Source organism: Echiichthys vipera (assembly GCF_963691815.1).
Source record: "Echiichthys vipera genome assembly, chromosome: 18".
NCBI classification, from domain to species: Eukaryota; Metazoa; Chordata; class Actinopteri; order Perciformes; family Trachinidae; genus Echiichthys; species Echiichthys vipera.
In genome coordinates this window covers 24,415,420-24,429,362 of record NC_139843.1, presented here as the reverse complement: position 1 = coordinate 24,429,362, position 13,943 = coordinate 24,415,420, and the positions used below count along the sequence as shown (strand labels likewise).

The 13,943-nt window shown below is 41.7% G+C and overlaps 1 protein-coding gene across 1 annotated transcript; it reads left to right on the top strand.

Moving 5' to 3' along the window:
• The first annotated feature begins 2,532 nt into the window (after positions 1-2,532).
• LOC310961040 (NLR family CARD domain-containing protein 3-like) lies at positions 2,533-13,613 on the top strand. Its single transcript, XM_083932963.1, has 8 exons — positions 2,533-2,688; positions 4,566-4,644; positions 4,780-5,005; positions 5,117-6,920; positions 7,005-7,178; positions 7,300-7,473; positions 8,925-8,971; positions 12,841-13,613. The coding sequence occupies exons 3-8, from the start codon at positions 4,915-4,917 to the stop codon at positions 13,374-13,376; spliced, it is 2,826 nt and encodes a 941-aa protein (XP_083789089.1). The 5' UTR covers positions 2,533-2,688; positions 4,566-4,644; positions 4,780-4,914; the 3' UTR covers positions 13,377-13,613.
• Positions 13,614-13,943: the final 330 nt, after the last annotated feature.

The following is a 13,943-nucleotide window of genomic DNA, read 5'->3' as shown; positions in this document are numbered from 1 at the left end:
CATTTAAAACTGCTGATGATGGTCTGAAGAAGGTCTTTTATTTGTGCCAAATCATAACAAAAGTTATCTCAAGACATTTTACTTTGGGAGTAGGTAGAGACCACACTCTATGACTTATTCATGATTTACAGAGCAGCAATTCCTCCATGAGCAGCCACAAGTCACACTATCTTTAATAATAATAATGATAATAATTTACATACATTTTATATTCTAGCAATCTTGTGCACACAGTGGGAATGAAGACCCTTCTTTTAACAGGCAGGAACATCGAACAGACCCAGCTCTATGGAGGACAAAGACAGACGGACAGACAATGAACATTAACACTAACTAATAAAATCTTAAGTGATATGAATATGACTAACAAGTTATGTCAGTTAATATACCAGAGATATGAATAGTAGAAACAATGACAATTAAGGAAATAGAAGTATAAGTAATAATAATTCTAGTGGGGAATATGATCAAGAGATACGAGTAGTAGCAATAACAGCTGTGATACGACGGTTTTTATGGCTGTGAATGTTATAATCTATAAAACTAATGATAATATATATATATTAATGATAATAATAATAGCAGCAGCAGAAAGCGCCAAGCAGGAGGATCAACAGAGACCTGTGAGATGAGAAAGCACTTGAATGAGTAACATGCATTAATGACACATACTCTGAATTGCATTGTGGTGAAAAAATTATTACTTTTATTTGTTATTGTATTTCTTTTTTTTCTTGGAAATGAAATACCCCTACCACTTTTTTGCGCTTTAAAGCAAAGGCTCATACTCTTCATGATCTGCCGAAACAATAGTCATGTTCCCATTAATCTCTGTGAAAAGATTCTACAAATATGTACTTCAGTGATTCAAATGTGACGAGGTTTGGGTAGCCTTAGTGGTCTGGTTTCCTTTTGATGGTTGGTAACTTTGGTGCTAGCTTTCAGTACTAACATAACTCGTCGTTTCACGTCATCTGGCATTAACCCGCGGAGGTGTGTGTGTGTGTGTGTGGGGGGGGGGGGCACATCCTATCTAGTGGATCAAGCAGCGAAAGTTACACACTGTCCTCACAAACACTAAGGTCACACACAATGTCCTCACAAATACTGATGTCTGACACAATCAGTGCCTTTCCATACATACATATAAGGGTTACCCAGTTTCTCAAACACCATGTAAACACCTTACGTTGAGTTCTCATAAGCTGGTTCACAGACCTACAGTGTGTTTACATGCACAGCAGTAACTGGGTTATGGCGAATAACCAGGTTATGCAAGTTCTCCCCGTATACATGAGCGGGGGATAATGGGTAGAACCATGGTAGTAACTTTACCTCAGGTACAGTAGGTGGCACTATGGTCTGAATGTGGATTTTTCTTCAGTTTGACCTTTTGTCACAATCACAACAACTTGGAAAGTGAGGACAACATGGACAACTTTCCGACAGAATTAGGACAGAAATGGGTCTTCAGTTAAAGTCGCTGTTGTTGCTGCTGTAGCTCGTCTTGGGAGGGGCAGTTCTAACCTACGCAGCATACACAGATGCGTATAGACCTTCTCAAAGATGAAAACATCAACATTATAAATGTGCTCTACTTTATTTCCTGTTGCTGTTAACTTGGACAATTACTATGGTTACTAAATGATTTATCTAGGTCTGTAACCTGGTCATGAAAAGTCTGATTTGAACCAGGGTTACGCGTTTGGGAAACCGGGTTATTTACCGGAATATTATCATGTGAGTGCACTGATATGGTAACTCCTTTAGTAACAGGAGTATCCGTGCATGTATACACCTTAACTGGGGTAAGATCGGGTTACGGTAGTTAGTTATTTGCTGGATATCCCCTGGGCTTTACACTAGAAAGAAACATGGGGATTCCAGGGGCATGTCAAGTCCTTCAAGATATCCTCACAAATATACTGTTTTTACACCAAAACACTGTTTTCACAGTATTTCTACACAAACACTATCCTCACAGGTGCACACACACACACACACGCACACACACACACACACACGCACACACACGCACACGCACACACACACACACACACACACACACACACACACACACACACACACACACACGCACGCACACACACACACGCACACGCACAAACACACACACACACACACACACACACACACACACACACACACACACACACACACACACACACACACACACACAAACACCATTTAGAAATTCAGTCCTGACCTCACTAGTCTCCGGTCCCAGCAGTTATTTTACTTGTATTACCAGACGCAGTATTTGTAGTAGCAGCATTATAAGTGATAGTAGTGATAGTATGTGCATGACATAGTTTAAGACGCCCTGCAGCTTCATTACATCTTTCAGTGCTGAGCTGATTTCTATTTCATTAGATGGTTAGTTAGTACCATCTAGTGGACAGATATTAGAACATCATCGATGTGTGATTTCTTCGTCACACGGAGACTGGTAAGACTGGTTTTATGGTTTTGACGCCACGCTGATGACTTGGACTCTGCAGTTATAAGGGTGTGAGGGCGTCCTCAGATCAAATGCACACAGACAGCAGGAAGAAATGAGCAAACTCTCCTCTCCAAGGTTATCCTCGACTGACCTGACTCTCAGGGAAATCCTTGACAGATGAATGTGAACAGTGTCTGGACATTGACCTAAAGTGAGTTCAGCAGCAGGTGAGAATCCTTCCAGAGGAATCTGTAAATGTTCGACCATCAGGATCACTGCTAAACTGCACAGTATAACTGTTTCTTGATGCTGATTGGCTATCTTAAAAATGTTGTGGGGGTTTTGCTTTTTCATTACTCCAAATATAAAGAACTGTTAATATTTTCTATGCAGTCTGTAACTGTTGGGTCTGTGTAAATCATAAATAAGTCATAGAGGGTGGTCTATACCTACTCTGTAAAGTGAGATAACTTTTGTTATGATGTGGCACTATAAATAAAAGTGAATTGAATTGAATGTAGTTAAAGAACTATATTTTACAAAGCTTTACACAAATGTGAATGTGTTTAGAATCAACAGCAGTTTGAGTGAATGTGAGTTCACATCATCAGTGAAAAATGCAGGACGTGTCTGAACATTAACACAAGCTGGCACAGAACAGACCAAAACACAAAATGCAACTGAAGGCAGCAAGTTAGGAGCAAGTCCAAAATCTTTAATCCGATAACAAGGCAGAGATGAAAACCAGCTCTGCAAATAAGAGAAGGCAATGGAGGCAAGGAATCTGACTCTGGGGAACAACACAGGTTTTCAGGCAGGTACAGAGCAATAAGACAATCTGTAAGTGTGCAAGGAGAATGAGCAGCACATTAGCTTATAAGAGCGCAGATGGGAGTGGCTGGGTCTGGAATGGAAAAAAACAGCAGTGTCAAGAAAAAATAGGCAGACTGGATGAATGAGAGAGTTATCAAAAGGGATTTGGGACGTAACTCTGAGCCATTGGTATGCCCATTTAAAGACAGATGGTGAGGTGGTGAAATTAAGCCAGTTAAATAAAATGTTAGGGTACACATATGTATAATGATGCCTCTCACACTTTATTTCACTGTGAAGAACCATTGATCAGCAGGTTTAGTTGTGGTGGGACATTAGGCTGATCTATGTGCGCACAATTCCAAGTTGATATGCAGCCATACACTATGTTGTGTCTACATTTCCTCATTTGTTCATCTCATTATTATTTTGTTGTTCAGAGTGTAAGGTCCAGTATTTTATTGTAACAGATTTTAGGGTTATTAAAAATAACAAAGTTATGGGTGCATTAAATATGTTGTGTGTATACTTATTGGGTGAACGGTAACAAATTGTGACAACATATTCTGTGTACAACATACTGTATGAATCTGGGAGCTGTGTAACACATTTAGGAAGTTCTCAGATCTCAGATTTTGTCAGCCCTGAATATTATTATTGAATGAATGAACATGTTGTTGTGTTTGTGTATAAAGGCGTGGACTCTGCTATGTATCAATGTGAGGACAGAGAGGAGGGGGTCCCTCCCTCTTAAACTACTCTGTGTGGGGAATATGACGGCAAGACCAAAGTTCAACCACTAATACTGCTCAAAATAACAGCAAACCTCTGCAGTAGCATGAGAAGAGTCCCTACACAGAAAACAAAGAACCAACAGCGTAGTTAGTGAACCCAGAGTTTACTAAAAGAGTGTTTTAAAGACTTACCTACTGGCCCCTGTACCAGCTCCTCTCGTAGTAAAGCCCATTCAAGTAGATTACCAAATGCAATCCCAAAAGAATAGTTAATAGTTGTTACACAAAAAAAAAAAAAATGTCTCGATGGCTTCTTTATTTTATTTGCCCAAAAAGAACCTGGGATGATTTTACACCGGAATTTCACTATAACCAAGTTCTGATTGATTGCTGAACGTAACCATCACATACCGGTCATGGTCACATATCGGTCACCCTCTCACAGCATTAAATAGAATGGTTATATTTTGTGAGATAAACAAAGTGTTGTGCATATGATTTCGTAAGATATCATACAAACCTTTGTCTGAGAATATGTTGGTTTCTTTGCTTCACAGAGTTCATCAGCAGAGGTTTAAGGTTCCTAGTGGTCAGTCTGCCCAGCAGCATCAAACTACCCTGGACTTCATATTTACGGTGTGTAAAATGTACAAGCATAGCTTCCACTGCTATTTATAACAGCCACAAACTAAATACTAAATTCCCATTTGGATCCAGTCTCCATGCTGCACTTGAGTTACGAATTAAAGTTTACATTTTATTATTTTTCAGCTGCTTGAGGAAAACATTGTCAGTGTTGTGAAGAACGAGCTGAAGAAGATCCACAGAGTTTTGAGTTCAGATTAAACAGAGTGCTCAAAGACTCAGAAAGAAGATGAGGTGTTGGATGGTGAGGATGAAGAGCAGATGAGGAGCACCAGAGAGGCCCTTCTGAAGATCACACTGCACTTCCTGAGGAGATTGAAGCAGGAGGAGCTGGCTGACTGTTTGCAGAGCAGTACGTGTGTGTGTGTGTGTGTGTGTGGGGGGGGGGGGGGGGGGTATGTTACCATCTTGATGTCTTTAAGTGTACATATCAGATCCACCTATTGAATTTCCTGTTATTCAGGAACTGCTGCTGCGGTGTGCCAACATACACTTAAATCCAACCTGAGGAAGAAGTTCCAGTGTGTGTTTGAAGGGATCGCTAAAGCAGGAAACCCAACTCTTCTGAATCAGATCTACACAGAGATCTTCATCACAGAGGGAGGGAGTGCAGAGGTCAATGATGAACATGAGGTCAGACAGATCGAAACAGCAACAAGGAAACACGACAGACCAGAAACAACAATCAGATGTGAGGACATCTTTAAAGCCTCACCTGGAAGAGAGGAACCAATCCGAACAGTGATGACAAAGGGAGTGGCTGGCATTGGGAAAACCGTGTTAACACAGAAGTTCACTCTGGACTGGGCTGAAGGCAAAGCCAACCAGGACGTACACTTCACATTTCCATTCACTTTCAAAGAGCTGAATATGCTGAAAGAGAGGAAGTTCAGCTTAGTGGAACTTGTTCATAACTTCTTCACTGAAACCAAAGAAGCAGGAATCTGCAGGTTTGAAGAGTTCCAGGTCGTGTTCATCTTTGACGGTCTGGATGAGTATCGACTTCCTCTGGACTTCCACAACACTGAGGTCCTGACTGATGTTACAGAGTCCACCTCAGTGGATGTGCTGCTGACAAACCTCATCAGGGGGAACCTGCTTCCCTCTGCTCGCCTCTGGATCACCACACGACCTGCAGCAGCCAATCAGATCCCTCCTGAGTGTGTTGACATGGTGACAGAGGTCAGAGGGTTCACTGACCCACAGAAGGACGAGTACTTTGGGAATCGATGCAGAGACGAGGAACAGGCCAGTAGAATCATCTCCCACATCAAGACATCACGAAGCCTCCACATCATGTGCCACATCCCAGTCTTCTGCTGGATCACTGCTACAGTTCTGGAGGAAGTTCTGAAAACCAGAGAGGGAGCAGAGCTGCCCAAGACCTTGACTGAGCTGTACATCCACTTCTTGGTGGTCCAGTCCAAAGTGAAGAAGGTCAAGTATGATGGAGGAGCTGAGACGGATCCACACTGGAGTCCAGAGAGCAGAAGAATGACCGAGTCTCTGGGGAAACTGGCTTTTGATCAGCTGCAGAAAGGAAACCTTATCTTTTATGAATCAGACCTGACAGAGTGTGGCATCAATATCAGAGCAGCCTCAGTGTACTCAGGAGTGTTCACACAGGTCTTCAAAGAGGAGAGAGGACTGTACCAGGACAAGGTGTTCTGCTTCATCCATCTGAGTGTTCAGGAGTTTCTGGCTGCTCTTCATGTCCATCTGACATTTATCAACTCTGGAGTCAACCTGATGGCAGAAGAACAATCAATGTCCTGGTTGTCTAAAGTCTTCAGAGACAAATCTAATCCAACGCAGCTCTACCAGAGTGCTGTGGACAAGGCCTTACAGAGTCCAAATGGACACCTGGACTTGTTCCTTCGCTTCCTCCTGGGTCTTCCACTGCAGACAAATCAGAATCTCTTACGGGGCCTGCTGACACAGACAGGAAGTAGTTCACAGACCAACCTAAAAACAGTCCAGTACATCAAGAAGAAGATCAGTGAAAATCTGTCTGCAGAGAAAAGCATCAATCTGTTCCACTGTCTGAATGAACTGAATGATCGTTCTCTAGTGGAGGAGATCCAACAGTACCTGAGTTCAGGAAGTCTTTCCACAGATGAACTGTCTCCTGCTCAGTGGTCAGCTCTGGGCTTCATCTTACTGTCATCAGAGAAAGACCTGGATGTGTTTGACCTGAAGAAATACTCTGCTTCAGAGGAAGCTCTTCTGAGGCTGCTGCCAGTGGTTAAAGCCTCCAACAAAGCCCTGTAAGTGGAAACAACTTCATACGTACCTAGTTTCATATCTGTTTTCATACCAATTTTGTTTGTTCATTGTTAATCTTTCCCTAGGCTGAGCTGTTGTAACCTCTCAGTGAGAAGTTGTAAAGCTCTGTCCTCAGTTCTCAGCTCCCAGTCCTCGAGTCTGCGAGAGCTGGACCTGAGTAACAACAACCTGCAAGATTTAGGAGTGAAGCAGCTGTCTGCTGGACTGGAGAGTCCACAATGTGCACTGGAAACCCTCAGGTCATTATTTAGCATAATCCTTCTCATTCCTTTTTTAGGTTCATGTTAATGAAGATGGTCAACAACTGTAAAATTTTACAGATTTTCTATAACACAGTTTATGATGTTCCCCTGATTCCAGTCTGTCCGGCTGTCTGATCACAGAGGAAGGTTGTGCTTCTCTTGTCTCCGCTCTGAAATCCAACCCCTCCCATCTGAGAGAGCTAGACCTGAGCTACAATCATCCAGGAAAGTATGGAGCGAAGTTTCTGTCTGCTGGATTGGAAAATCCAGACTGGAGATTGGACACTATCAGGTATGGACAGACAACAAGAGCTCACACGGTGCCTTTAATTTCTCTAATTTGATGTCCTCACGCTCCTCTGTCGTCTTGAAGGATGCCTTATTTCTGACCAGAAGAGCGAGTAGGCCCGAGTAAGGAAACACATGGGTCCCCAGAAGTCCTATCAAATTGACATTCATGAGACACATAAAAAAAACGTTGGTATAAAATCTGTCATTTTAGGGCCCATCCACATGGAGACACATTTACCTTTAACCGCACAACTTTTGTATCGTTTTGGCCGACCATTCACATGTAGGCGACGTTCTGTGAGCCTGAAAATGGTATCTTCCTAAACCGAATACTTCATTACGATGACATCGCCCCACCTCTCGACCCAACCACTAACCCTGCAACCTCACAACCTCTAACCCAGATACCCAGTCTAAAAAGGGATGGTCCAAAAAACCAAAAGGACATTAGTGTCATGAACGGTTTAGGGAATAATGCAGACAAGGAAACAGAGAACAGTTTAAACAAATATTTAATAAACAAAGAAAACAAGGGAATCCAAAAACAGGGAAAAAGGGACAAAACAAAACGTGACGAGATGGTCGAGGGTAGGCAGGAACGGGACCTCCGGAAACTATAATGAAAGGGCACAAAGAAACAATAATTAACAAACAAATCTACTAGGACCGAAAATACAAGCATACAAAGAACGGGAGCCAACTGACGAGAAGTTACCACGTAAATGAGGAAAACGGTCTGGTGCAAAATGCGTCCCACATCCGGCTTCTTATACTCCAGGTAGGGTAATCAGTGGAACTGGATACAGCTGGGTGGAACCACGCCTCCCAGCTCCAGACAGACACACACCAAGAGGGGAGACACATGCAAGGAACAACAGACAGAGGGAGACAAACACAAGCACAAAAGGAAGGAGGAGATGACTGCCAGGAATGGAATCCTGACAGTTATTTGATGAGGAGCAGGTGAGTACGGGGATAGAGCAGGTCAGGTGAAAGGACTGAGCAGTAGATGCAGAGCAGGAGGGAGTGGAGTCTGAAATGACATGAGAGTTGTGGCAAAACAGAAAACAGACAATGATAACTGACGTGTGGCTGAAATTCTGACAAAGGTGGTCACATGATGGTGGATATCAACTCTATAAGTTAAACCAGAGTCGTAGCTGCAAAATGCAGGAAGGCCGACTTGCAAAAATACACTGAACTTGTAGGATTTACTTAATAAAAGAGCAAAAGTCAATTTTACTGCTGAATATCGAGTACAAGTCACCATCTTTTTAATTTCAAAATCCGATGACACAGATTTACGTCCATAAAAGAATCATGGAGACAGTTATACAGATGAGTTTCAGCCTGTTTCTCTGTCACACTGACAAACTAAGGAACACTGCTTCATGTTGAACAGGAGTAAGGGCTCATGTTGGATAGAAAACCATTCTGTGTTTCTTCTTCCAGGTTGGACCATGGTGGAGAGCAAAGGTTAAAACCCGGTCTGAGGAAGTGTAAGTGTGGATTCAATTTGACAGCACACAGAGATGATAGTTGTGTTATTTATTCATTAAAACATTACTGACAAAACATGTCATGTTAAGCAAGATAAGACAAACCTTTATTGGTCCACAGAGGGAATTCTCTCTCTGATGCATTCATAAAACTACACATGGTAAATGGACTTGTACTTCTATAGCGTCTTTCTCGTCTTCTGACTACTCAAGGCTCTTTCACACTACTTGTCCCATTCACTCATTCACACAGACATTCAAACTGATGGCAGTGGACATCTACATACCATCTAAACTTATCCAACCATTCAGACCACATTCACACAGTCAATTCAGGGTTCAGTGTCTTGCCCAAGGACACTTCGACATGTGGACCGGAGGAGCTGGGGATAGCACACAGTACAAATATGGAGTTCAACTTTAATTTGAAACAATAAATGAAGCGGAACAGTTCCTGGACACAATACCCACACTGCCATGACTCAGAGCCAGATTTAAATCAGCAAAATATCTCTTCAACCTTAACCAAAGTGTTTGTCCATCTATCTTAGGTGATGTTTAGAGATGTTTTACAAAATTTCTCTTCAACCATAACCAAAGTGTTTGTCCATCTATCTTAGGTGATGTTTAGAGATGTTTTACAAAATATTTCTTCAAGATTTACAAATCATTTGGCAATCATTAGCAAATACTTACTTACTTTGTACAGTATATTAAATGTTGAGTGTGCAACAGTAAACTGAAATGGTTAACTAATGTTATCAGACTAATTATGTCTCCTGTAAGCTATGATACAATATATATTATATAGGGCTGTCAAGTTATTGAGATTCAGCTGATGCAGAGAGGCTCCTCCCCCTCACCAAAGACAGACCACTCTGGATAGTTTCACTACATTGTGCTAGTATTGACTAAGTAATGTTACATTCAGGTCAATCTGCTCTTTCAGCATATTTTTCGGAGCATGCAGTACCTTTGAGGTTGTTCTAAAGAATATTCTGGACAGTATTCGTCATTGTTTTGGATTGTTGCAACGTTAAACATACACGTGAGTAAAAATATCCCTTTAAGGTACATTTAAAACAGATGAAAAATATGCGATTCATTTGCAATTATCATGATTTAACTTTGGACACTTATGCAATTAATCATGATTAAATATTTGAATCGATTGACAGTCCTAATAATATAGAAAATAATTATACACACTAATGATAAAAAAACATAAATTATAGCATGTCTATTTAGAAATAGGTAATGTTTACTAATATTTCATAAACATTATTCATTATCATGTTATTGTTTGTTAAGGGTTAATGAGGGTGGGAGGGTGATTCTTCATCTGAATACCTAAACATGGCGCTGCAGCTCTCTGTGTGCTCCTAATGGCATCTGCTAAATTCCACCGCAACTGACCCACAACAACCAATCAGAGCCAAAGAGCCTCAACGCAGTGTCAGTGACTGCTCTGAGCTCTGATCAAACTGTGAAACTAGGCGAGACTAAGTTAGTGCATTGCATATTTCTCACCCAAAGTCTTTTCAGAAACGTATTTTAGTTTCTGTTTAGCTGTAAAATAAGAACGTGTGACCAAGTCGAGCCAAACCCAAGCTCCGCGCACCAGGAAATATTTTTGATCAGTTGCTTAGTTTCACAGTTTGATCGGCGTTCATGAGCAGTTATTGATTCTTCATCAGAGACTGCTCAGCTCTGATTGGTTGTCGGTCAGGTGCAGTGGAATCTCGCAGATGCCATGAGGAGCAGGCAGAGAGGTGGAGATAAATTACTTTTTCACAGATAATCTGTCTCATTGTGCTGTAGGCGCGTTGCTAGCTCGTGAAAACATCCAGGTCTTTAGCCCAGAAGTTAGAGCCCTTTCAGACGGGGGTTTCGGGGCTTTCTCAAGCGAGAAATGTTTGAAATGCCGCAGATGAACATGCAGTTGTGACGTAATTTGAGATAGAAAGACCAACGGTCATGTGTGACTCCCCTCAGGGCAGGACTGCTGAGTAAACTGCATAACGTTATGTTAAGGATAGGAAAGGTCAGCACAGACACCAGCAGCAGAATGAGACATGAGAACAGCCTACAGCCTCAGAAACACTGACATGCACCGACCCGATGTCAAGTGGACCGGGTTGAATCCACTGCAGGTCCTGAAACTGTGCAGACTAGAAGACATCACTGCTCTGACTGACGTTTTCTCTCCTGACCGGTGTTTGGGTTTAACTAGTGACCTGTTAACTGGACACTTTCAGCTGAAAGAGTCTGTCGTTGCATAGTGACGGCAGATGTTGGTTAATAACAAGAGAATGCCTAGTGGTCCTTGTGAAAGCCTCTGTTTACATTTTCATGAATGTTAAACATAGCGTCCCCTCCCTGATCAGTCTTTATAGTTTTGTTTGAGCAAATGTGTCAGTAGAGTTTTGTTCGTTTCTTGTTGTTACACTGGAAGAGAGAGTTCTTCCTAATCATTTCTATCTCTAATTCATTTTCTGAATACATCTATTTGTCTTTAAAACCTGCCTGTGTAAACACGTGTGCGTAGAATTTTATTCACCACTTCAAAAAAAAAATCTTCTTACTCCTTCGTAGTCATGACGTTGTGGGAAAATAAATCAAAGCTAAAAGAAATTAACTTGATGCTCCACCAGCCACAAACCTGTCAACCTGGTGTAACGTTAGTCAAACAGATCTCAGAGTATCTACTTTTTATACAGTCTATGAGTATCTCTTAAAAACAGAATTCTGTTTTCATCATCTGCAGTCACTACGGCAACCACAGAGGCACTCAGCTGAAAGTCTCCAGCTAACAGGTCACTGTTAAACCAAAACACCGGCAAGTCAGTCTGCTTTAAGTGTGATTCTGAAGTTATCAAGTCAGTCTGCTTTAAGTGTGATTCTGAAGTTATCAAGCCAGTTTGCTTTAAGTTTGATTCTGAAGTTATCAAGTCAGTCTGCTTTAAGTTTGATTCTGAAGTTATCAAGTCAGTCTGCTTTAAGTTTGATTCTGAAGTTATCAAGTCAGTCTGCTTTAAGTTTGATTCTGAAGTTATCAAGTCAGTCTGCTTTAAGTTTGATTCTGAAGTTATCAAGTCAGTCTGCTTTAAGTTTGAGTCAGAAGTTATCAAGTCAGTCTGCTTTAAGTTTGATTCTGAAGTTATCAAGTCAGTCTGCTTTAAGTTTGATTCTGAAGTTATCACTTGTCAGTATGGACACACCAGAATTTTGCGGTTTTCACTCCTACAGTGTTGCATCTGTGGCTGCCACATAAAAGTCTACTGTACTGGGCTATATTCATCATCATTGTGTTTTTTCTTTTGTAAGTTTTGCAAAATATGGAACACAAAATAATTACAGAAAGTTACCGTCTTCCACTTTAAAAATTATTTTTGTTTCCACTAAAAAAACATCCCTTAGATTCTATGGTTGGAACTGCGTCTTCAGTAACATAAACTCTGAACAGATGCAATGTCCATAGCTCCTGCTTTAAAATTGTAAAAAATCTGTTGACATTTCAATTAACCAGTAATATACCCCAAATATATCAAAATGAATATTAGAAAGAGAAATGAAACGTTATGTTGGGATCTTTTTTTGCCATGGCTGATCACACTTCTGTCTACAGACTGATGGACATGGTCCAGGCTCTGGGTCCACCAGAAACGTGTCCTTAGCAACGGTCTGCTATAAAGAACACAGAGTGTAGCCATCAGAATCGAGCATTCAACAAAGCCTTGTAATATCAGTAAAATAACTAGTAACTAAAGATTTATGATCTATTAATGGACCATGTATTAATGATGGGTATATACAGTATAGGGCTACTATATAAGTGCGACTGTGTAACAACTTTTTCTCTCCTTCAGATTTCTGTGAACTCCTGCTGGACACAAACACACTGAACAGAAACCTGAAACTATCTGAAAACAACAGGAAGGTGACACTTGTGAGAGAGGTGCAGTCATATCCTGATCATCCGGACAGATTTGACGGCTGGCCCCAGCTGCTGTGTAGAAACGGTCTGACCGGTCGCTGTTACTGGGAGGTGGAGTGGAGAGGAGAGCTTCGAGTAGCGGTGACTTACAGAGGAATCAGAAGGAGAGGAAGCAGTAAAGACTGTGTGTTCGGAAGAAACGTCCAGTCCTGGAGTCTGATCTGCTGTGATGATGGTTACTCTGTCTATCACAATAACACCAGAGCAGGTCTCCCTCTCTCCTCCTCCTCCGTCTCTCACAGAGTAGCAGTGTATGTGGACTGTCTGGCCGGCTCTCTGTCCTTCTACAGAGTCTCCTCTGACACACTGATCCACCTCCACACATTCAACACCACGTTCACTGAACCTCTTCATCCCGGGTTTGGGTTCCCGTATTATGACTCCTCTGTGTCTCTGTGTCCTCTGTAGGAAGGAGACAACTTCCAATTGTGTGATTTCATTGTTTTTGGCTCCCTGACTGTGCCTTTAATGTGAGAAATGTTCTTTTATCAGAAATGGGGAAATGCCTCAGGACTGAACTTGTGTGCAAACTGTGTTGACTTTGATCATCACATAATCACTTAATATTTTCTTGGAGCAGCGTATTGTAGCATCAAATGTCTGTGTGATTGTCATTTAGTTCAATAAAGTTAAAAGAAGAAAGAATTCCTTTATTAATCCCACAAGGTGAAATTCTATTTTTTCACTCTGTTATTATTATTATACAGGTTACACACACACACACACACACACACATGCACAAACAGGACCTATATACATGCTATTAATGGAGAGATGTCAGAGCGAGGGGGCTGCCAAATGGATGGCCGCACGGAGCAGTTGGGGGTACGGTGCCTTGCTCAACAGCACCTCAGCAGTGCCCAGCCACCAGTCCAGACTCCCTCTCTGATGGGAGAGTAGGGATCCGACCCTACAGTTCCCAGCCGAGTCACCTATGGACTGAGCTACTGCCGCCTCTAAAAGACAAAATAACAG